The 25,971-nt window shown below is 34.6% G+C and overlaps 3 protein-coding genes across 3 annotated transcripts; 1 reads left to right on the forward strand and 2 right to left on the reverse strand.

Moving 5' to 3' along the window:
• Positions 1–9,563: 9,563 nt before the first annotated feature.
• Positions 9,564–12,437, reverse strand: LOC108483720 (30S ribosomal protein S5, chloroplastic-like). Its single transcript, XM_017787278.2, has 2 exons — positions 11,671–12,437; positions 9,564–10,071 (listed from the first exon to the last, which is right to left on the reverse strand). The coding sequence occupies exons 1-2, from the start codon at positions 12,321–12,323 to the stop codon at positions 9,822–9,824; spliced, it is 903 nt and encodes a 300-aa protein (XP_017642767.2). The 5' UTR covers positions 12,324–12,437; the 3' UTR covers positions 9,564–9,821.
• Positions 12,438–14,012: 1,575 nt separating this feature from the next.
• Positions 14,013–18,050, forward strand: LOC108480734 (protein FRIGIDA-ESSENTIAL 1-like). Its single transcript, XM_017783822.2, has 5 exons — positions 14,013–14,411; positions 15,018–15,456; positions 15,588–15,808; positions 15,886–17,318; positions 17,531–18,050. Exons 1-5 carry the CDS (start codon positions 14,255–14,257, stop codon positions 17,558–17,560), a joined length of 2,280 nt encoding a protein of 759 aa, XP_017639311.1. The 5' UTR covers positions 14,013–14,254; the 3' UTR covers positions 17,561–18,050.
• A 4,874-nt stretch (positions 18,051–22,924) lies between these two features.
• On the reverse strand, positions 22,925–24,076 carry LOC108482256 (ethylene-responsive transcription factor 4-like). Its single transcript, XM_017785374.2, has one exon. It carries the CDS (start codon positions 23,913–23,915, stop codon positions 23,229–23,231), a length of 687 nt encoding a protein of 228 aa, XP_017640863.1. The 5' UTR covers positions 23,916–24,076; the 3' UTR covers positions 22,925–23,228.
• Positions 24,077–25,971: the final 1,895 nt, after the last annotated feature.

Here is a 25,971-nt window from a genome sequence, read left to right on the forward strand (position 1 = left end):
AGATTAGATTCTGGGATATCAACCAAGGTTCTTGGACTCATATCTTTAAGGTCAGATGGCATCTATTAGAATATCTCAGAGATATTAAAGGACTTAACCCTGATTTTGCTTACCTATATTGCCTTGTGAGGTGATTTCAGGGAGCTACTAAACAAGTCAGATTCGAGCCTCGCAATGGAAAGTTGCTTGCAACGTCTTCAGGAAATGTTGTCAACGTATTTGATGTTCAGACCTACAAGCTCTATGCCGTTTTCAAGGTCGAATATATTTGGATGCTATTATAGCTTTTTCATGCATCTAAGCTAGTATTTTGTGTTCAGATCTACAAGCTTTGCATCCATACTCTGAAGTAACCCGAAAGTTCCAAGTAACTTGATATATTTGCCTCCTAGAATGTATGAAGAAATGTTCTATTTTGTTACAGGAACATGACAAAGAAGTTCAGTCAATTTGCTGGGATCCAGATGGCAAGCATATTATCTCCATCAGTGAAGACAGTGCACGATTATGGTCAGTGTCTGAACGGAAAAGCTTGCATGAATTGAGTTCAACAGGAAATATTTTCCAGTGTTGCACATTCCATCCATGGAACTGGAAATTCTGGATCATTGGTGGCTACCGGGTAATGTCTCTCAGAATATTTATTATCAAATTCAGTTTTATTTCTTGTAATCTTGCAATCACATATGCAAGCCATTGTTGATGATGCACAAGAATGCAAGTGAGTAATGGTGTGATATTCCTTTCAGTCATTTGAATTATGGAATCCATTTGAGAGCAATAAAACATTGACAATTGATGCACACAAGGAACTCGTTTCTTCACTCGCAACTTCTATAGAGCCTGAAATGGTTGCCTCTACAAGCTATGACAAGTCAGTTAAACTATGGGCCTCTCCATGAGAAATCATGCATTTGCTTGGCCCAGAGCCATGTTTACATATGAAGTATTTTTGGATGAAGTTAACGGCAACTGCAGACAAAAACAAACAGTCAAGACAAGTGTATGCATAGACTAAACAACTTACGGACGGAAGTTTACATCCAGAAGAAGATTTTATACTCACTGAAGCATAAAATGCTGCTTTCTGTTCTCTTTTCTTGTTAGCTAATGTTTTGGACTTGGATCCTTTTTCTTTTATATGGGAAATGAAAGATCATTGCTGATTTCTATTGACAATAATGAAGCTTTTAGGAGGAAGGATTATGGCTGTTTATTTATGGTTGGTTCGTGCAGTGTTGATGTTTGTATATCTTTATAATATCTAGTTTTACTGTCAACAACCAAGAGTCTATTGCCTGCAAAAGGGACTTGATTGTAAAGACTGTCAGCCAATATCAGGATAAATGGCAAGTCCTCAAGTTCTCAAGTACTTGACTGTAAAGACTGTCAGCCAATATATGAAAAGGAAAAATTCTAATAGAAGCTCAAAGTAACATTAATGGGAAACAATCTTTTAAGAAGGCATAGAAGTTGACTTACATTATAAAACCTTTTGTACTGTATAGATACATTGGAGAGGAGAATGAAGGTAATGGTGACGTTGCATCCATGAACATCACTTTCACAGCTCTTCCAGGGGACCAGGGGAATCCCTCGTTCTTGAGCAACCTCTCAAAACTTCTTCATTTTCTGCACAACAACTGTAGCTCTGGCGTTGTTGGCAGTTTTACTTAAAAGTTGATGCCACAAAGTGTTGCCAACACCTATCATTGTGTTATGCACAGGAAGATGTTTTGACCTATGGTTATTCAAGAGGCAGATTCGTCCTTGAGTAAAACCCCTCCAAATAAAGTTATAAATTGCTTACCTCTTTATTTCATATTGGCAGCCGTCTCCCTTCCTATTCTTTCTCTGATATTGTTTTCCGATAAAAGCATCCACATCAAAATATTGCACTGCTCCTCCTGCAATCACTCCAGTACCAGGTGCAGCAGGTTCTAAGCGTAACCTTACTGCCCCATAATCACCCTCTGATCTGCCAACCATTTCAGCATAACTTGCTATTATATCTCATTTCATTAAATTTTGGTTAACTTTTGCATGGCACTGTCACTTGCTGCCTAGCCACCTCTGGGTGTATATATATAGATGCATCCCCTAGACTTTTCTTTATTCCTCTTGTTTACTTCCAATCCCAACTTCCCCTTATCTTTGCTGTTTCGTTTTGATTTCAACTGCTCCTTGAGGCTTAATCTGCATGTGGATACTCTCTTCTTTCTCCATAAGTCTATTACCAATGTATTCCACTTAATGCTTTGATGTTCTTTACTTTTTCTTGTTTTTACAGTGAAAGTAAAGACTTTTGCTTTCTTTTCTTTTTGAAGGCAATCATGGATTTGGGGAACAACCAGGAATATGAAGAACTGTGTGTTTTCAGATTATTTTTTCGCCCATAGTCTGTTCTTGGCATTGCCATAATCATTGGTTTTTAAAGCTATTCAGTTTTATATTATTAACTGATTGAATCGTATTTGTTTGATTATGGGGGACTAAAGGCTCAACCTTTATTTACATGATTACTTTATGAAGAATGGTATGCGTGAAACCGCTGCAATTTTCAGAGAAGAAGCTAGTTGTATGAACTCTTCACTTTTCAAAATATTTTCATTTTTATTAAAAGCCTGTTTCATAATGAAATGGTTGTGCACTTTTCAACATATCGTTTCATGATGTTGAAGGTTGTAAGTTGGTTAAACTCTCTTTTGAACAACGATTCATAAACAAAATTGGCTTATTCTTCTACATGAATCTTTTGTTTCTTCGTTTTGCAAGGCCTGTAATTTGTTGATTGTAAAAGAGATCCATTTTTTTTCAGCATTTGACTATAACTCCCCCCAAGCCAAAGGATTCTTACAACAATGGTGGACAGTATTTTATAACCAACTTACCTCTAGGCTACCAAATCTTCAAGACTTATCTGAGGCAGAAACCTCTGCTAAGGTGATTGTTTATGGAGCTTAAGATCATATTGTGCTATACATGTTCATTTTATTGCAATCTTGTCTAGTGATGTGTTTTTAGTTAATATCACAGGCTGCATAAAATGCTCGTACTGGACATAGATATCTTCCTACTTCCGCAGATTTTCATTCCGGTTCCGCTTTCAAATCACTTGCTGAAACTAATCAAGTGTGCCCCCCATATTCTGCTGCATCTAGTTCAAGGTATAAATATGTTTTTATTGAACTAATTACAAGGCTTGTATCATTCACAAACAATTTATAGTTTGGTACATATTACATGATTCAGTGCCAAGTTTAGCATATTGGTGAAGAGTATAATTTTAGATTATTAGTGAAGTGTATATGATTATCCATTCTGGTATCTAATTTGCTTCAACAATTTTTGGAGAGTTTTTCGATTTCTTGATTTTGTTTAACATTTTTTCATGTATCAATCAGCCTTCTGCAACCACAGACAAATTATGCTCGGCATCAAGAACTTGTTAGGATATGTTCTAAACTATCTATTCGTGTTTGCAATAACACTGAATTGTTCTTAAACTCAGAACCATTCCTACAAATCCGTCCACCCTCCATGAGGCACATAACTGCGAACTTCTGATAACCGGACCTTCTGAAATGCAGGAACAAAGTCGAGGCATGGGAGAACCATTCCTATAAATGAAACCACCCTTCATGGGGAACAAAACCTCAAACTTCCGATAACTGGACCTCATGCTGATGGTTAGCTTGGCCATTTATCTGGTTTTAGTTCATTCAGTGTTCCAAACAGGAGATGAATAATCTGTATCTGCTTTATTTGAGAAGATTTTATACACGCTGCAGCATAAAATGCTGGTTTTTGTTCTGTTTTCTAGTTGGCTAGTCTTTTGGACTTGGATCCTTTTTCTTTTACTTGGGAAATGAAAGATCATTGCTGATTTCTAATGGAAATAATGAAGCTTTTAGGGGGAAGAATTTGTTGGAACAGTTTCAAAATATATATAGTCTTTCAATCGTTGCAAGTGAAAAGTTGTATCACTTTATTATTAACCAAAAGTGATCAAATCTCATAATGATGAATTATGCCTTTTAAATTAAAAAATTATATCACTTTATTGTTAACAATGAATCATGATTATTCATGGATACATCTATTGAATAATTTGTTAAAAGGTGTGACTATCCATTTAGATAGTTATGTTTCTATGAAGAGACATGAGAGCGGAGTGCTCAGTGGACTGTTTTCCTTAGTGCAAAACGTAGACAATCATTGGACTTTATTGTATTCTCGAGATTCATTTGTAGTAACTCTTTTGCACAAAATAATATAGGTGGGAGAGAATAGTCTCTTAAAGAAAGTAGAATTGATACACGCATTGAAGCAATTGTTAATTTCTTTTAAGTTCATTTTTATCCCGACACCAACAGGATTATGGCTGCTCTATTCATGGTTGGTTCATGCAGTGTTGATGCTTGTATATCTCTATAATGTCAAGTTTTACTGTCAACAACCAAAAGTTTTAATGCCTGGAAAAGGGACTTGATTGTAAAGACTGTCAGCCAACATCAGAATATATGGCAAGTTTTCAAGTACTTGAGTTTGGACATGCACCTGTAAATATATGAAAAGGAAAAGGAAAAATTCTAATAGAAGCTCAAAGTAACATTAATGGGAAACAAACTTTTAAGATGGCAAAGAGGTTGATTTACATTACAAAAGCCTCATGTACTGTATCTGCATTACAAAAGCTCTTCCATGGAATCTCACGTTCTAGGCATTTTCTGCGCTACAAGGCATTGTTGGCCTTTTAACTTAAAAGTTGGTTCCGCAATGCGTTCTCAACACCCGTCATTGTCGCACAGCTCCTCCTGGAATCACTCCAGTACCAGGTGCAGTAGATCTAAGCATCACCTTTCCTGCCCCATAATCACCCTCTGATCTGCCAACCGTTTCCCAAATGACATCAACAAGAAGCATATTGGCGTGCCATCTTTCACCATTATATTAGGCTAAATTGGGTTAGCTACTATGGAAATATATATATGATCCTAATGAGAGATCTATAATTACAGTTAGTTGAGTCTGTTATTCTGTTTACTGCATGTTTAAATACTTGTAACAGTCAGATAGATAATCATTCTTGATTCTTGAATGTACAAACATAACTTGCTAAGTCATCTGGCTTGAAGCAAGATTTGCTTCACTTCATTTCATTATATTTTGGTTTTCTTATGCATGGTATTGTCACTTGCTGCCTAGCCACCTCTGGGTATATATATGTTTGCATCCCCCTGGACTCTTCTTTGTTCTTCTTGTTAGTTTTGAAGACCCAACTTCCCCTTTTCTTTGTTCGTTCATTTTGATTTCAACTGATCCTTGAGGCTTAATCTGCATGTGGGTTACTCTCTTCTTTCTCCATAAGTCTTATTACCAACGTCGTCCGCTTAATGCTTTGATGTTCTTTTCTTTTTCTTGTTTTTACAGTGAAAGTGAAGAGTTTTCTTTTCTTTCCTTTTGAAGGCAATCATGGCTGAGGGGGACGATCCAAACCATGAAAAACTGTGAGTTTTCTAATTTTTTTTTTTCGCCCATAGAGTGTTCTTGACATCGCCATAGCCATGCGATTTTAAAGCTTTCCAGTTTTAAACTTGTTTACTGATTAAGCTTATGTTTGTTTGATTGTGGGGAACTAAAGGCTCGAGCTTTACTTGCACGATTACTTCATGAAGAATGATATGCGTGAAACCGCTGCAATTTTTAGACAAGAAGGCAATGTTCCCAACAATCCAGTCCGTATGAACTCTTCACTTTTCCTAATAAAATGTTTCAACATATAGTTTCTTGATGTTGAAGGTTCTGGGATTTGTGATTTGTTGATTATAAAAGAGATCCATTTTCTTTTCAGCATTTGACTATAACTCCCCTCAAGGTCAAGGATTCTTAAAACAATGGTGTGAACCATTTTATAAGCTACTTACCCCTGGGCCGCCAATTCTTCAAGCAAACTCTGAGGCAGAAACCTCAGATCCGGTGATTGTTTATGGAACTTAAAGATCATATGGTGATTGTTTACGGTGATTTTTATTACAATCTTGTCTAGTTATGTGTTGTTTGTCAATATTACAGGCTGCACAAAATGTTCGAACAAAAAAAAAGAAGACATCAATGATGAATCAGCAATGGACTGGACAGACATATTTTCCTACTTTCACAGATTTCTGTTCCAGTTCCGCTTTCCAATCACATGCTGAAGATAATCAAATGAGGCCCCCATTTTCAAGGTATACATATGTCCATGCATCTCATTTTCATGTTCATGTATCTCATTTTCTTGTTTTTGTCTTTTACATTCTTTTCTTGCATCAATCAGCTTTCTGCCACCACAGATAAATCTTGATCAGGACGTTGAAATGGTATGTTCTAAACTATCAGTTCACCTTTGCATTAACACCGGGTTGTTAGTAATTTCGCTTAACATTTTCAATATGCAGTCGGAAGGTCAAAGCGCTAACTTTCCTATAAATCCAACCACCTTCCAGTGGGAACAAAACCTCCAACTTCCGGTAACTGCCACTAGACATCAGGGTGAAGGTTAGCCTGGCCGTTTATCTGGTTTTAGTTCATTCAGTGTTAAAAAAACAGGAGATGAATAATGTGTATCTGCTTTATTTGAGAAGATATGCATTAGATGCATGCAGTTTTGGCCTTGGTTTACTTCATGTATATCATACATTCATGGATCTTTTATTATCTTTTCAGGACCAAGTGAATCAATTGAGCCACCACCAGTCAACACCACTGGACATCATGGTGAAGGTTAGCTTGGCCTTTTATCTGGTTTTAGTTCATTCAGTGTTAAAAGAAACAGGAGATGAATACTGTGTACCTGCTTTATTTGAGAAGACATGCATGAGATGCATGCAGTGTTTGCCTTGGTTTACTTCATGTATATGTATATCATACATTCATGGACTTTTTATTATCTTTTCAGGACCAAGTGAATTAATTGAGCCGCCACCAGTCAACATATTGCATATGATTGTAAGTGGAATTTTTATAATCTTTGTTTTGATTTTATAGCTGTTTAAGCCCTCGTTTTAGAGACAAGTTTCGGATACTTTTAGGTTTTTCCATGTATTCAAAAGGGTATTTGGAGGGTCATATCTGAATACTCATGTCCAAACATGAGTGCTTGAGGAAAATGAAAAGTTGAAGCAACATATTGCATGCTGCTGTTTATTAGCAGTTTTATTTGTTAGAATTCCTTTCACTCTCATATGAAAACCATCATAGTTGTTTTCCTCATTTGTGACTGATTTGTGATGAACTGAACGATGCAAACCAAAGAGCATCATGGAAACTGAGATCAGTAATATGTGATCAGTCATAGAAGAAGAAGATAGAAATTCAATGTCAGTGGAAAGTATCATAACTGTAATGATATGTTCATCTGCAGGGTAATAAACCAAGCACTTCCTATTTTTCCAGTGAACGAGAAAATAACGGTAATTCTGTCAACAACTAACAGAAGAAACTAAACATAGTCATGTATCTTTATTTGATACTCACACTTGAGTCCCTAATAATAGATTGGTCATCCATGGTGTAGGCTTCTCCTTAGTAGAGGTTGGTTGCCTCCCCTTTAAAAGAAAGAAGGAAACGTTCTGCAGCCATTTCTCCTCAGATGGGAAGTTCCTAGCTACAGCAGGGCCTGAAAAGGTGGTATTAAGGTGTAATATTAGCTTCTTTTTTTCTTACACAACATCTAATTGTATAAGTTCAAAGCTAATTTCACTTTTTCTTCTGGTAGGTCGTCTTTTGGCACATGAGGCATCGTTCTAATATTGGAAGTAAGACAGGCCATTCTCTTCCCATTACTGATGTTCGATTTGGACCAAATTCACACATAGTTGCAACATCTTCCTATGACAAGACTGTCCTAATATGGGAAGATCCTAAAGTAACAATGTTCTTCTTGTAACTTCAGATATTTATTTAATATTTTTTTCTAAAATATTCAAAAAGAACTAAACACACCTTGGCCCGACGCTTAGATCCTAGTCCGAGTAACATAATGAGTGTACTACAGCATTTACTTTCCTTTTGATGACATGTCTTCCTATGGCAGAGTGGGAGACCTCCTGTAAGGCTTGAAGAGCATATCAACCAGGTCTTGTCATTAGATTTCCATCCCAAAAGGGAGAATCTCCTTTGTTCCTCTGACGGGATTGATGAGATTAGGTTCTGGGATATCAACCGAGGTTCTTGTATTCATATCTTTCAGGTCAGATAGCATCTATTAGAATATGGTTAAAATGTGTCTATAGTCCCTGTACTTCTCAAAAATTAAGTATAGGGACTACAGGCATATTTTAACCTTAGAGTATCTCATAGACGATAAAGGACTGATCCCTGATTTTGCTTACCTATATTTCCTTGTGTGAGGTAATTGCAGGGAGCTAGTAAACAAGTCAGATTCCAGCCTCTCTTTGGAAGGTTTCTTGCAACTTGTTCAGACAATGTTGTCAACCTAATTGATGTTGAGACCAGCCAGATCTGTGCCCGTTTCGAGGTTGAATTGATTTGGATGCTATTATAGCACTCATTTGCATCTAACAATATATCGTCTATTCATGTCAAACACATATCCATACCCAACAGTCACCCAAGAGTTCCAACTAACATAGTCTATTTGTGTCATTGCATCTATGAACAAATGTTAATATTTTGTTTCAGGGACATGAAAATGAAGTTCAGTCAATTTGTTGGGATCCAAACGGCATATATATTGCCTCCATCAGTGAAGACAGTGCAAGATTGTGGTCAGTGTTTCAGCACAACTGCTTGCATGAATTGCGTGCAACAGACAACAAATTCCAGTGTTGCACATTCCATCCAGGGTATTGGCTTCACTGGGTCATTGGTGCCGAGCAGGTAAAGTGTCTTAAGAATATTTATTATCAGATACTGTTTTATTTCTTCATTATTTTGCAATCAGATATGCAAGCCATTGTTGATATCTGAAATACACAAGAATGCAAGTCAGTCATGGTGTGATGATATTCCTTTCTATTGGGATCTAATTGTTCAAATTTTGTCAGTCACTTCAACTATGGAATCCATTAGACACCAATAAAACATGGAAAGTTGAAGCACACATGGATGCAGTTTCTTCACTGGCATCTTCTTTAGACACTGAAATGATTGCCTCTACAAGCCATGATGAGTTGATTAGGCTATGGAAATAAAGAAGCCTCTCCATCAGAAATCATGCATTTGCTTGGATCAGAACCATGTGTACATATGGAGCATTTTTGGATGAATGGCAACCGCAGCCAAAAATAAACAGTCAAGTGTATACATAGACTAAAGTGCTGGTTTTTGTTTTCTGTTTTCTTGTTGGCTAGTCGTTTGGACTTGGATCCTTTTTCTTTTACATGAGAAATGATAGATCATTGCTGATTTCTTTTGACAATAATGAAGCTTTTAGGGGGAATGACCATGGCTGCTCTATTTATGGTTGGGCTGGTTCATGCAGTGTTTATGCTTGTGTGTCATTATAATGTCAAGTTCTATATTTCCTTAAACGTAACAGTCAACAACTAAAGAGTCTATTGCCTACAAAAGGGACTTGATTTTTAAGTAATCAATGGCAAGTTCTCAAGAAACTCAGTTTTTACAAACATCAGAGACAAGAAATGAAAAGAAAATGGAAAATTTCTAATAGAAGCTCAGAGTAACATAACTTTTATAATTGACAGTTAAAGAGATGCTCAAATCTTGTTGGTTGACTTACATTACCAAAGCCTCATGTACTGTATCTACATTGCAGAGGAGAATTGAGGGTAACGGTGAAGTTATTTCCACAACCATCACTTCCATAGCTCTTCCATGGGAATTCCTCGTTCTTGAGCAACTTCTCGGAACTGCTTCATTTTCTGCACAGCAACAACCGTAGCTCTGGCATTGTTAAGGGCATTTTTACTTCCAAGTTGCTTGCCCAATGCGTTCTCAACACCTGCCATTTCAAGAACAATTCGCACAGCTCCTCCAGCAATAACTCCGGTACCAGGTGCTGCAGGTCTAAGCATCACCTTTGCTGCCCCATAATCACCCTCCGATCTGCCAGCCATTTCACGATGACATTAATAAAAAGCATTTTGGCATGCCATCTTTCACCATTATATTAGGCTAAATTGAGCCAGCTACCATGAAAATATAATTACATGATCCTAATGAGTGATCTGTAATAGGGATGACACAGTTTTCCAACATGAAATCCTATCTAAATTTCAAGATTATGAAGCCTCCTGAGATTTTACTTCCAGTGACTGCAAAGTATTGTAGGCTATAAATGCTTCAACAAATTTTTATATTTGCTTCATTATGCGTATCGATTACGCCCTTCCAAGTTCAGCAGAGAACTTAAAGACTAAAATTGCATATAATCCACAGATCACAAACAGAAAATCACCGTAGAGGAAAAGCTTAAGAGACCACTTTCAATGGGTTAAAATAAAAAACACTCCTTAAAACATTTTGAAAAGCCCAGATTCTTAAATACAACAAACTAAGATCATCTCATCACCTTTCCAAAAATAGATACACAATCCTCAACCAAAAACTGGGAATCACTGAGTAAAAACTTCTACATGTTAAAACTACATTAAATGAAAGTCACTACGTTACTCGGACACTAAGTCTTTCTCTATGTACCTTGTCCACCGCTCATGTGGGACATATGGACAAAGATATGATTTCCAATGATCCTCCAACTACATAGAAAAATAGAAAATAATAGGACCATACCCGTCTCATATACTCATATCTAACATTCACACTCCAATTCAATAATGTAGCTATTAACCTACCCCATTAATCAGGACCATATACAAGTAGTTCAACATTAGTATGAACATATCCATATCCAAATATGTATCAAACACAATTTTTAAAAAAATTTAAAAATAAAAGAGACCCTCTACTAAACATGCAACAAGAATCATTCTTATACCCCCAAGAAAGGAAATTTACTCAACTGTTACTCATGTGATGTCTAACATATGGACGAAGATATGACATTGAAAGATCATCCGACTATCGGACCATACCCGTCTTATATAAATAAGCACATCTAACATTCACACTCCGATCCGAATAATATAGCTAACCTACCTACCCCCATTAATCAGGATCATGTACAAGTAGTTCAACGTTAGTCTGAGCATCATATCCAGCCTCCATATCCAAATATGTATCCAACACAAATTAAAAAAAAAAGTTAAAAATAAAAGAGACCCTCTACTAAACATGCAACAAGAATCATTCTTATACCCCCAAGAAAGGAAATTTAGTTGGACTCTTCATTTTTCTCGAAGTACCCTTGTCCAACACTCATGTCCGACACATGGATAAGGCTTTAACCTCCAATGGGAAAAAATCGAACCATACCCGTATCTGACATTGACACCCCAATCCAAATAATATAGCTACCGACCCCCATTAATCAGGATCGTGTACAAGTAGTTCATCATTCGTATGACGGCCTCCATATCCAAATATGTATCCAACACAAATTTAAAAACTTCTAAAAAATAAAAGAGACCCTCTACTAAACATGCAACAAGAATCATTCTTATACCCCCAAGAAATGAAATTTACTCAATTACATCATCTAAACAGACTCAAAAAAACACTTCTTTTATGTAATAAACTCCTTACCGATGTGGGAAAGTCAAATACTTAGTCATAGGAATAGTAATAATATTTCTTCTCGCATTCACAGCTGATTTCTGAACAGCACCAATAACCTCCTTAGCTTTCCCAACCCCAACACCAACTTGACCTTGTTTATCACCCACCACAACAATAGCTCTAAAATGCAATTGTTTCCCACCTTTAACCACTTTAGTAACCCTCCTAACTTGAACCACTCTTTCTTCAAACCCATCCCTTACTTTCTCTTTCTTAACTTTCCCAAAAGCGCTAGACTTCTTCACTTTCGAATCCATTACGTACACATCGTTTCCCAAAACAGAGACTCCACTGTAAGCCGGACCGTATAGTTCTTCGTAAGCTGCGGCGATTTCGTCTTCCGTTTCTTCTGGACCCTCGTCGAAAGACGGCGGTGGGGTGAAACCTTCTGGTGGTGTTGGTGGGTCGAAAACGATGTCTTCTTCGGGGTTGACATCGTCGAAAAAGGAAGTGTCGATGTCGGAGGATTTAGCTTGTGGTGTGAGGGAAAGAGGGCGGAATGTGCGGCGGAGAGAAATTGGTTTTGAGGGTTTGGGGAAGAAGAAGGTTTTGGAAGGAATGGTAGAACTAAGGGTAAAGGAAGAAAGGGTTAAGGCTATTGCTGTTGTTGTTGCCGCCATGGATAAGGCTCAAGGAGCAAAATGAAAAGCCAAAAAAAAGGCTTATCTTATGAAAAAGAAAAATAAGTAAACTGTGTATGTATGTTGGGGGAGACGATGTAAAGCGTAACCCGAACAATACGGATATGGACCAGATTTTTTAAAAGGTATAAAATAACATTTAGTCCCTGAACTTTGTAATTTGTTCATCTTAGTCCTTGAATAGTTTCTTGGTTCACATTCATCCTGAAACTTGGTAGGATTCAAGGAGTCATATTGTATTTTGCCCTCTCTGTTCAAAAATAGATAAATTAATCTTTGTAAGCTAAATCAAAACTATTTCTACTATTAAAAATTAGTTTATGTTCATCAGCATATTGTACATGTATAATTGTTTAGTTATTCCGTGAGTCACACTAATTTTTAACAATAGGAAAGGACAATTTTTTTAATAGAAAAGACTAGTTTACTTTTTGATTTAATATATAGGGACTAATTTATCCAATTTTTGAGTAAAGGGAACAAAATATAATATGACCAATTTAACTCTTACCAGAAAAATTATTTATGAAAATGGAAATTTCAAAAAAAACAAAAAACAAAAAACCTGCCTTTATTGTATTGTCCATGGCAATAAATTTGAACTTAGTAGATGTGTTTCTGGATTAGCGAAATTCGTTGATTCTTGATTTTCTATCAAATGATATTTTTCGCTATTCTCGAATCTTTAGTTACTACGAGAGTGAACTATTATCTCAAATCGAACATTGAATGAAAACTAAAACTTTCTAATGGGGAAAGTTCGATCCAAGCTTGGATTTTTTTTTAGATCGGGTCTAGACTGAACCCATAAATATTAATTTTTTAAAGGGTAAACTATATTCAATATTACTAAACTATTAATAAGTTTACGTTTTGGTCATTCAACTTCAAAAATTTATAAAATGGTTATTAAATTATTCGAAAATTTTATAAAATGGTTATTAAAGAGGAGCAATTTTCAATTTTAATAGAAAATTTGATTCAATTTTTTTGGTTTCGATTTAGTCGGGTGGGGTGAGTTGGTTGTTTTTTATCTCAATTTAATTGATAATTTTATTGGTTTTTTAATCTCGAAATCGAACTGACCAAAAAACTCGACTCATTTTATATTATTTATATTTTACAATATATAATAGATATATAACCATATAAACTCAATCCAATAACCCAAGATTAATTAATTGACCAAATCGACCGAATCAAAGTCAGTTCGGTTTAGTCAATTTTATCAACTAAAGTTGATTGGATCAGTGTTCTCAACTAAAATTGGTCAAGTCAGTTTTCTTATGTTAAAGTCAATTAATTCAGTTTTCTTATGTTAAAGTCAATTAATTCGGTTCGAAAAAAAAAAAACCTACCAAACTAACTGATTAAATCGATTACTTTTCCCTAATCATACTGATCATCAATTTGCTACTTTAAGCTCGCTATCCAGACTTTAAAAAAAAAAACTTAACAACCCAAAGACTTACGTAAAAAGTTTTGAATAGTTCAGTGACTTAAATGAAAACTTTCGAATAGTTCAGTGATCATTTTGTAACTTTTTGAAGTTAAATAACTAAAATGTAAACTTACTAATAGTTTAATAACCTCATTTGCAATTTATCCAAAAACTAAGTAAGACCAATATGGCCTATTAAAAACCCAATTGTGTGATTTAAAGAACACATTTAAAAATCATGGCCCAAAAGTAGTAATAGCTCAATCAATCAATCATCAGTTTATCACCATCGAAGCAGGCGCGTGGGTAAGTAAGCGGGAAAGGTTCTCGTTCAGGTGAAATGATCGACGTCCAAATGGCAAGCCACGAATAAAGCTCACGCGCAGCTCAGAATCACATCACGACTTTTTTTTTTCACCACTCGCTCTCTCTCCTCTTTTTTTTTTTTAATCACCGAGGAAGACCGGTAATGTCTTCGTCAACTTCTGCCGCCGTCCCACGCGCCGGTAACGACGACGAAATCCGCGCCGCCTCAATTATGGAACGAGAAATTAACAGTTCCGATATGGAAATAGATGATGATGAGGAAAACGAAGAGGATTTGCAAAGCTCTTCGAATCGAAATGGTTAGTCAATTTTTATACCTTCGGTCAATCGATTATGATAATACTGTTGACATTTTGAGTTCTCTAATAGGAGAGATTAAATTTTAAATATTGACATTTGTTATAAATTAAAATTGAATGGCTGTTGAAGATTTTAGCGTTTTAGAAGCTAAGGAGAGGAAAAAGAACAGATTAATTTTTAAAGTAGAAACAAAGATATATATATATATATATATATATATATATATATATATTTTGTGTACATTTATTCAACAAATTGATTGGCATTTCAGTTGAAACAAAGTATTTTAGTATTTGAGAAATTTTGTATCCATTTTTGTGATTTGCAGTTAGCTTTTAACACTGTTATAGAGTGTTGTTGACCTCTTAGCATCAGCTGAATTGGTCTTATATTTTACTTGTTGCTGCAGTACTGCCATGAAACAGCAGTGCAAGCACCTGAATTTGTTTACTCTTCGCTTTGGCTGGTGATTAAATATGCTAAAGTCTGGAGATTATAAGAAAACAAAATGTAAAGATTTCATTTGTCGTTAAGTATAATTTCATAGTGTGACTGGAAAATTTGGTTAATTTTTGTCATCTTGATTGAGTTTTTCTTTCATGTAGATGCTGGTAATGTTGTGGAGTCCAGGGGACATGATGGACAACTCGGGTCAGATTTGTCAAGTACTCCTGGAAATTGCGAACCAAGAATACCGGCTAAAACCCTTAATGTAGGAGAGGGTAGTGCTAATTTTGAATTTTCTCTATGCACAAACTATGTGGGTTCCAAGTATTCAGTATCTGGAAAAGAGCCTGCAAAGGAAAATGGCATTCAAGAATATATTGGCAATGGAAAAGATTCTCGTAACATGTTAGAAAGAAAAGCCTCTCAAGACTACCCCGACCAGCATACTAATGGCAAGGGCCATTTTGTTGTCGATGAGAGTAATTCACTCCCAGTTGGGTATCACTCAGGAGGAGTTAATAATGATCTAGGTTTTGAGGAAAAAAATAAGCAAATGGATGTGCAAACAGATGATGATAAGAGGAAGATAAAATCAAGGTGTGGTGAGACCTATATGCCTTTTATAACATAGAATGAATTTAAGCTCTTTATTATGTACTTTTTGCCAGCAAGTTTCTGCCTTCCCATGATTATACATCCATTAATTTACTAATCAATAGGTTTCACAGATCTGCTGCTCCTCAGACAAGTGCCGGAAGTCTATCACCTAGCAGTAATAGCGAGAACAAACGCCCTGCACTTATATGTGACTTTTTTGCTAGAGGTTGGTGTATCAAAGGAAGTTCATGTAGATTTCTTCACATAAAAGATGGTGGGAAAAATCCTGGACAACTGCCTGAAGAAGATACAGCTGCAGCAGATGGGAAAAGAGCTGTTGAGCTTGATGAAGGTAAAAAATATTTTCTGTATTATGGATGATCCATAATCTTCTCTGAATTGTATTTTGATTAGAACCTTTTGTATTAGGTTTTAGAAGTGCTGCTGAGAGATCAAGATCACCTGCTTCTGCTGATGCACTGCCTTCGTCAGTTGTAAATAAGACCGGATTGTCTTCTCTTTTCTTTTCAGAAAGAATCCTGCCATTGGGGCATGATGAAAACCAAAGATTACACTTATTTCATGAAATGAATAAGTTCCCTTTACTCCAAAGTAAAGATAAATCTTTGGGCACTGCCCCTGCCTCTCAGTGGTTTTCTGCATCTACAGATGATTTCGGACCATCTAAGGATGTAAGGCAAAATGGTATAGGTCAGAACTTGCCTGTTTCACTGAGTGATAGATCTACCTTCGGGAATGGTTTTCTTCCTGAATATAAATCATCATTGAGTGGCTCAGTTACATCATTGGGCGATATATATAGTGAGAACCAATCTCATCATGTCTCAACACACCTAGTATCATTGCCTTTAAATTTTTCTTTGAGTGCATGCTCTCTTGGAGCTCAAAAGATGTTGGACAGTGACCGCGGGCGTCATCCTTCCAAGTTGTCTTCTTTGCTGCAAGGCCCTTTTCCCTTCTCTAGTTCTAAACCAGAAAAATTTCTCGTAAATGATATTGCCAGTGATCCATTGCACTTTCCAGAAAATAGAATAAAAATATCTTCAGATGATTGGGAGCCATCAGTACCCTTTCGGCCATCCTTTTTTGTCACCTCTGGTATATCATCCCCACGAAGCGAATATGATCCTCTTCGTGACAGCATTGATGTGTCCAATGCGGGAGAGAGGCCACTTAAATTTTCTTTCTCTAATCAGGGTCCATCCCTCTTGAATGTAGCAGATCCACCAACATATGGCAACTCTGCATCAAGAAGGCCACTGCTCCCTGAATGTAATGATGATAAAAGAACTGCATCTTGTCATAATGGAGACCATGAAAACTTGGTCAACAATAATTGCAACCCTTCTGGAAAAGATTCACTAACAACTGATGCAAATGATGGAACTTCTGCTGTTGACATGCAAAATGGAACACTAGTGAAAGAAGAGATTTCCTCAGTTGCTTCTCATGTCAAAGACATTTCAAAGGCAAACAAAAATGATAGAGATCATGATGGCAGACATCGAAGAGGCAGGTCTAGATGCAAAAAAGACTTAGAAGTAGATAGGGCTAGAGAAAAGAATGAAATAGATGTTGAGGTTGAGCATAAGGCAGATGGGGATTATAAAGAATCAAAAGCAATGAGGCATTTCCATGCTGCTCTTGTAGATTTAATTAAGGAACTGTTGAAACCAACTTGGCGTGAGGGTCATCTCAGTAAAGATGCTCATAATACAATAGTCAAAAAAGCAGTTGACAAAGTTTTTGGCAGCATACAACCTCATCAGCTTCCAGTTACCTTCGAGTCAGTTAAGCAATATCTTTCTTCATCCCAACCAAAAATAACAAGACTTGTTGAGGTGAGAATCTTTGATTTGAGATGCATTGTATACTCTATGCAAGATCTAGATAATAAATGCTACCAACCTCCTTCTTCCAACCAAAGATATTTTCTTTTACCGTATGAATATTGCCTTTTTTGTCTATCAATTAGGTGGTCTAATATTTACAGTTTGTATATTTTAAATGTAACTCATTAATAAAATTGACATTCTTATTTTCTTTTTTGCAGGGATATATCGAAAAATACAAAAAATCTTGAGATGCTAGGCGGGGTGCTACTGTATTTATTGCATATTTTATTAACGGAAGTCTTGAACTATTTAAACTGAGTATCATGGAAGTGTATGGATATTTATCATGAAATGCTTTCGTTCTTTTTTTCCCTTTATTAGTTGTATGTAGAAAGAATTTCTACAATACATGTCTTACTAGTAGTTGCTAAGTCTAGGAGAGCATGTTATTCTTCTTAGCTTGCATGTTGGGAAGTCTCCAAAGGAGTTTCAGCTAAACTTTCTTTAGGACAATGGAATAGTTAGTTGCAAGATTACTTGTATGCTAGGTAACATTTTTTATGGATATAAGATATGAATTGTAAAAAAGTTAAATTTTATTTCATAACTCCTTGCAGTTTTTTGAGAAACTTTTCGGTGAGTTGCAATGTGAAACTTAAGCTTTGTGGTTATGGTGATATGAATATTGATATTTATGGTCTCTGTACCTCAAGATAATGGATCGGACTTGTATAAGAATTTTTGTGGAGGCTTACTCTGGTGTGATCATCTCCTTGGCTTGCCTTGCTTTTTCACTAATGAAATCTGCTCATCTCTTTTTGCTTAAAGCATTCTTTTTCTTTAGGGATTATATAGTAGAAGTCCTTAAGCAGTTTTCTTGTAGCTCCTCCCCCTAATGATTTTGCTATTGTATGTTTGTTTATAATCATGTTTATTTGCTGCTGCAAAATTTTTTTTATAAGGTCTAGGAAAGAAGTAGATTTGGCTAATAGGCCATTTTACGAAGTAATGTCTCATAGTCTATTCCAAAGCTTCATGTACAACTTAAAGCACAGTCAATAAACATGTCAGGTAGCTTCTCATAAGTCTTTATGCTAAAGTTATACAATCATGATCGTTAGCATCTGGCAAACCCTGGGAAATTTAGCTCCAAATCATTACATCACAGTCCCTTTGGTATATATTTGTATATTAATGGAGTTGTTAGGACTTTGAATGTGAGAGCTTGGCAACTATACTAGTGAAATTGTTACATTTGTAACTTTTTATTCAACTGACTCTAAAAATCCCTGTTGATTTGGACCAATTTCTTAAAACTCAGGTGCCTTATTTATTTCTGAAAAAAAAAATTATTGAAATAATGTGACTTGATTCTTCCTTGTTGGGCAAAATGTGCTTTCTTAGTTGTTCTGGCAGCCATGAGAGAGACAAATGATTGAAATAATTTCTGGCCAAACCAAGATCATGAGGCAATCTGCTTCAGTATTGTCAAGGCGTGCGCCTAGGGCGTGCCTTGTGCCTTAGCACTAGACAACGTGCCCGAGACCTTTTCAGGCAAAGCCTATTCGATCAAGTACACGCCTGGTGCACTTAGGCACACTTCATTATAAGGCGATAGGCATAGAAAAAGTCTGTCTAATTAAAGTTCTCTTTACGTTTTGCGTGTTTGAGTATTCAACAACAAATACAGATCACAAGTAAATCGTGCATGTTCACCAATAAAATTTTTTGCATGTTTTGTAGATAAACTATAGTGCACTTTAGAGTTTATTACATATCTTACTCGTACAAATACATATTGCGTTTTATTTCACACAGGTCACCTCTACTTGTGTGCCTTGCATCCAAGGCATGACAAGGGTTCTAGCGCTTAGAGTATGCCTTACGCCCTTGACATCTCCGATTTACTTCCTTTTAACTTGCTTTTTTGCATCTTGATTTGATTCATGAGAAACTTATTGTGTTATTATCATGATTAAGAATTGGAATGTTGTTACTACAGCGATATGGTGACCATTATACTCTTTGTACCCTGAAATTTGCCTGAGATTGTTCTGAATATTGGAGTTATCATATTGTGATTGCAATAAAGCTTTCTGATTTCTGTACCAGGTGTTCCCGATACAAACTCGAACCCTCGATCATCTATACTGTTTCGGTAAGTGCTCATGCTCGTAGACTTTTGTTTCTGGTCTTTGAATGAACATGATTATGTTGATTCAACTTTTCATTTCTTTTCATAGTATTGATGTTTGACATTTATTAGAATATAGAAATACTTAGATAAAAAGGAATCATACACATGCAGGAGACATACTCATATTCTATAATCACACTTGAGTCGGAGTAATATAGATATAAATCTTGCGAAAGAGAGTCAAGTGAACTGCTGACTTGAAGGTCGGTGGATGTCCAAAAAGAACAATATCTTTAAAATAAGCACATGACGGGGCTATGAACCCGATTGCTACAGCAAACTTCATATTTACTGTTATACTATACGTCAATAATAGTAGTAGGAATGATTGAAAAGTAATAAGAAAGAAAAATAAGAACACTTAGATTTTATATGGAAAACCCTTATCGAGAAAAAAAACATGGGCAGAGGAGGAGAAATTCACTAATGTTGAAAAACACCAATACAAGAGATTTTCGGCTATATGTAGTTTGAAAGGGTTAAACAACCCGTCTAATAGAAAAAGTACAGTCCTATACGGGTTCAACTTGTGCGGCAAGGTACATACCGCAGGGCGGTCGAGATTAGTGATTCGACCCGAGGCCATAGCCCACCATAGATCTCCAATTTTGCTTCTCTATTTTATTTTTTTAACAAGTGAATTGCACCTCAAACTTTTCAAGCCAGATCAAATGAGATATACATCTTTAACATGCGTTCATATGATATTTGGATAACATTTTTGTTGCTGATTTGTTTGGTTTACCTTTATATTTTTAGATTCTAACAGAATATTTCTAAATGAATTTGATTTGTGTCATTTGATTCAGAGAGATTCTTTCATTTCATTACCCGAATTGCAGACATCAATGAATCTAGATTGCTATTGTTTTTTCTTTAAGAAAAAAAAATACTTTTATCAGTAGTTATACATACATATGGCACATACTATAGATGAATAAAAACACTATATCATTGTCTACAATAAGAGTTTAGTAGATGGAAAAGTAAAACTGATAATAACCTTGACAATAGAAAGTTTAAAAATTAATTAAAGATGCATTACCTTGATTAACTCCCAATAATTGTATTCTAATTAAAGTAATTAATATTGTACAGGTAGGCGTATCGTTTTTGTTTTGATATTGGTATATATTGATATCAGCATATTTCGATGTATTGTTTCAGGTTTATCGATGTTTTTTAAATATTTTTTACACGCATATTTCTATAGTATAATTTTTAATTTCTTAATAAATTATAGATTATTTGGTATAGTTTAAGACCAAAATGATAGTACTGGCTGATACGATTGGTACCGGTATGGTACCAAATGTCATGATCCTAACTTTGTCATCGTTAAACCATTCTGATGTTAAACCCCATTTAACCACCGTCAAAAACTCTTCAAAGATCTCACTACATTAGTGATGTACGAAAAGTCAAGTCTTGACTTATTTCTTTCTTCATCATCTCGAAGTCCAATCATACAATTACCATTAAAATGCTCTATTACGACAAAATCTTTCAATACCAATTCCTAATAAGATCTAATGACGCATCTATCTTAACAAATATTATATATAAAGCCAGAACCACAACTTTTACAGAAAATTGGACTGAAATGAAATCTTACTAAAAATTGAAAAATTATTGATAATAATGAATGGGTTATCTATTTAAATTGGTAATAATTTTATCTCTTCATTAAAATAAGTAAAACAATGTTTTAAAATTAAAAATAATGGTTAAAAGAAAATTCACAAATAAATATTTCTAAATAAAAGGGAATATAAAAGACACATCTCAAATATTAAATATCTCCTTTTCTTTTATTATATTTCAAAAATTCTACATTTAGATGTGATCATAAATGGATATATTAAGAACTATAGCGAAAGTAGCACTATAGCGAAAGTAGCGTACTATTTTTAAATATAATTTTAAAGTGAAGGAGAAAATATAAAAATTTGATAAATTTTAAGGACAATATTTTAAATTTTAAATTTTAAATTCTTATTCGATTTTTCTAGATTTTAATTCTTTTTTCTCTTCTTCTCGATTATCAATTTTAGTTCAAGTTTGTCGGAATATGTTGATACAAACGAAATAAGTTAAAATTTGAGTCAAAATCGTGATTGTTTGAATTGAATCGGACCAATAATTAGATCAAAAATATTAATAATATGACAAATTTAATCACTGATTGGATTGTGAAAACTTTGACCAAAAGCAAAATCTATATCACGTGGTTCCGGTTTACATCTATAACGACTGATCATCCAAATTGTTGCAACAGTAAAAAGTAATTAATTATGGAAAGGAAAACGAAATCTTTGAGCATATCGACGGCTACATATCCAATGCCAGCAACAATACCCACGTGGGAATCACATCTTCGAAGACATAAATAGAACACACGCTCAAAGATCGGGAAGTGTGTAACTAACACGTGCTGTTCAGACATGAAAATATCCCGACAACTTCTAGTCAACTTGGGAGTTTACCTTTTCCGTCTCCTTTGTCCTCTCCTTCACGCGCAACTTGATTAACTCACCGTCACTCGCCTCTTTTATCCACTTCAAAATATGAGTTTGTTTTTAACAATAAATCAAAGGATAAATATTAAATTTATACATGAATTTTAGTTTAATGTGTAATTTGATACAATTATACACACGAAACTTAAATGAGAATTATATGTATATATGAAATTTTGATTTTAATTTTGATTTTGATTTTGATTTTGATTCAATCGTACATATTTAAATAAATAAATACATATATTTATTTTCATATTGGATTAATATAATTATTCGTGTTAGTAATTTGTGAAATTTGAATTAAATTAAAATTTTATGTATAAAATCGCACAAAATTAAAATTCATGTATAATATTACACATTAAATTAAAGTTCATATATAATTTTAAAATTTATATCTAAATAAAAGTTTTAAGCATATTTTATGCCATTACCAAAACTCCACTTTTAAATTTTAGTCCCTCAAAATAAAATTATCTTTTTATACTCCATGTAATAAAATTTAATAAAAGTAGAAGTTGTTATTATGATTTTTAAAAATTTAATTAAAATTTTAAAAATTTTAAAAGGTTTATAAAAATTTCTAAAGACTTTGAGGATTGAATTAATAATTAGATTTCAACTTCTAAACCACAGATAAGAAAACATTCTACTGTATTAATAATAATATTCATATCAATTAAATTAAGATTCGATTGAAGATTCAATCGACTAAACCGACAAAATCTTTAATATAAACTAATCACGTTTAATTAGTATCATTATTGTTATATCAATCAGATGAATTTAAATTTAAAATATCTCACAAAATAAATTTTCGGATTCCTCACGATTGATATTATTCTATACTATAAAACATTAAAATTAATAAAAATTAGAAAATAAATAAATGCTTGTAGAAATTTCTTTTTGTTGTTGTTGTTGTTAATTCATCGGAAAAAAAATACAGCCGCTAGTTATAGAACAACAAAATAAACAGAAAGTGATGTCTCCGTCAGAAAAGAGAGAAGATTATCAGCCAAGTATTTTAGATCTAACGACCGCCGTCGATTTCATGATCGGACGATTATAAAAAAAAAGTTTCTTTTTTTTTTTCCATTTGGTCTAATGTAAAAAAAAAGGGATTAAATAAATTTAAAAAACGGAAGTTAAAAAAAGTGCTTTTCCGGCATTATGATCCACGGTGAGAAAAAAAAATCAGGCGATTTCCGGAAGAGCAGGTTTATTGAGATCAATATTAAGAAGTGGACGTGGATTGACGTCGACGACGGATGATGAATCGGAGTCGCTTTGTACTCCGCAGTTTAACGACGCTGTATTAAAATCCTGATGATCGAATCTCATCCATTGATATTGTTGTCCTTTCACTAAACCAGGTCGAACGAAAGCATCAAGGTAAAAAACCTGATTGCTTGCGACAACCGGTACGCCACCAGCTGCAGTAAAAATGCCGGGCACCGGCGAAACTTTCTGGGAAGGAAACCTAAAGGCGGGAGATCCGAATCCAGTACTCGTCCCGCGTCCAAGATTGAGATCTAACGGTGAAGATTCGATCACAAGCGTCGGTTCACGGCTCGACGATTCCACGGTACTACCTTGGCTTGGACTCTTGCTATTTATTTTATTACCATTATTGAAGTTTTCAAATGGAAGAGGGAAATTAGTCTTAGCTTTAGCACCGCGAAACTCACGAGCGGCGGCGTCGTAAGCTCTCGCCGCTTCCTCCGCCGTATCGAAAGTTCCTAACCAAACACGACTCTTTTTCCCTGGATCTCGGATCTCCGCCGCATAACGGCCCCACGGACGCTTCCTTACACCTCTAAAATATACCTCCTTACAACTTCCGTTTCCGTTGACGGCCGCCGTTTTATCTTTCGGCGCCATTTGATAAAAGACCGTGGCGTTCTTCTATCCGATTGAGAGAAAAATATCGCTGGAACTGGTGTGGGGTTAAAAGAAGAATAAGGGGGGGGGGGGGGGAATGAATTGAGAGCTGAGGTGCTTTATAGAGGGGAAGGAAGAATCGGCGAGGAATTAAATGGGGCAACGAGGGATTTGACTGAAGGGGGCGGCTGAGAAGTTAAAGAGTGGGGTAGTGATGGCAATTTTGTAAAGGTTAAAATATGCCATAAGTCCCTATACTCTTTATAAATTTAAATTTTAATCCAGATATTTTTATTTCCAAGAATTTAGTCCCTTTATTTTTTAAATTTCAAGTCCAGTTGTTAATACCATTAAAATTTATTTTTAAATTTATTGATGTAACATTTTAAAATTAGAAAATACTCACTTGATAGTCATGTAATTAAAAATTAAAAATAATTTTAACAATGTCAACATTTTAAAAAGTAAAATGACTAATTTTTTAAAGTATAGGGACTAAATTTCAAATTTACAAAGAGTAAGTTATTCTTTTATTACTACTAATTTAGTTCTTCTACTTTTCATATTTCAATATTTAGATCCAACTGTTAACATTTTTTAAATTATTTTATTAAATTTAAGTTCATTGTAACATCATTTTCTTGGTTACATTACTATCAACTCAATTTTTTATTTCAAAATGTCACACCAAATTAAACAAAAAAAAAATAGCAGTGTAACAATTGGAACTAAATTTTAAAATCTAAAAAAATATAGGGACTCAATTTTAATTTTGTGAATGAGTAGAAGATCCTATTACAAATTTTAACCTTTTGTAAATTTAGAAAACCGGATTACGTGACATGTGGATGGTTGTCTTGAAGAAACCACATTATATTGTTATCACGTTATCATTATCTAACGGCTGCTAATTCGTGCGGTGGTATGGGCTCAATCTCACTCTCTTTCCCCTCGTGTCTATTACACGCCTCACTCAAAAGTGTAAGCAATTATTTTTCAAAAATAACAGATATAATGATATTTTAATTTATTTTCATTAAAATTGTATAAATTATTAGTTATTGCTATGTTATTATTTTATAAAATAATATATTAACTTGCGATAAAAAATAAAAAACAATTTTTTTACAATTTTCATGAAATAAAAAATGGATAAATTGCATCCAAGGTTATTAAATTATTAGTAAATTTACATTTTAGTCACACAACTCTAAAAAATTACAAAATGGTTATTAAACTATTCAAAAATTTTCATTTAAGTTATGACCTTTTTTGTTCGCACTACATGCACTACTCGAAAGCTTTCATTCCTCTTCTCTTCTATAATTCAATTTTTTTTCATGAAATAACTTTTAAGGTCATGAATCTACGAATCAAAGTCCAAACATCTTTCTCTTCCGATCTCCGACATTAACTATCAGATAGATTTGGATGTAATGTATATTCTTCTACTCATTAATGGCTACTAATCCACCGTATATATCATTGAATCATCGCTTGAAGTCGCTAGCCGAACTTTTTCTAAAATAAAATTTAACAGCTCAATAACTTAAATGAAAACTTTTGAATAATTTAATACTTAAATTAAAACTTTCAAATAGCTCGGTGACTATATAATAACTTTTTAAAGTTAAATGACTAAAATAGAAAATTAGGAATAGTTTAGTGACTTGGGATGCAATTTGCTCTAATAAAATAAGTAAAAGAAAATTAGAGCGCGTGAGGTCTTGAGAGTGGAATGAGAGTAGGAAGTTTGAACAAATTGTCGGCATAAACTGCTATTTCGGCGCGTGACTTGGATCGGTTAATTTGGTTTCTAATATTGAGGTACGAGGGAAAAGGGTTGCATAGGTTAAGCTTGTCTTAGCTTAAATTATTGCCTTTCGAATCGTTCGCTTCCATCCAATAATCAATCCGGCGATTGTTGCTCACGCGTGTTGATTGGCACTTAACCCTCATAAACCTAGTAAAATCAGGCTCCATTAAAAATTATGATTAATTTTCTAAAATTTTAAATTAAACAATTCAAGTTTTGAGTGAATTGTTGATTGAGTCT

This window comes from Gossypium arboreum, chromosome 6, assembly GCF_025698485.1.
Source record: "Gossypium arboreum isolate Shixiya-1 chromosome 6, ASM2569848v2, whole genome shotgun sequence".
Lineage (NCBI taxonomy): Eukaryota > Viridiplantae > Streptophyta > Magnoliopsida > Malvales > Malvaceae > Gossypium > Gossypium arboreum.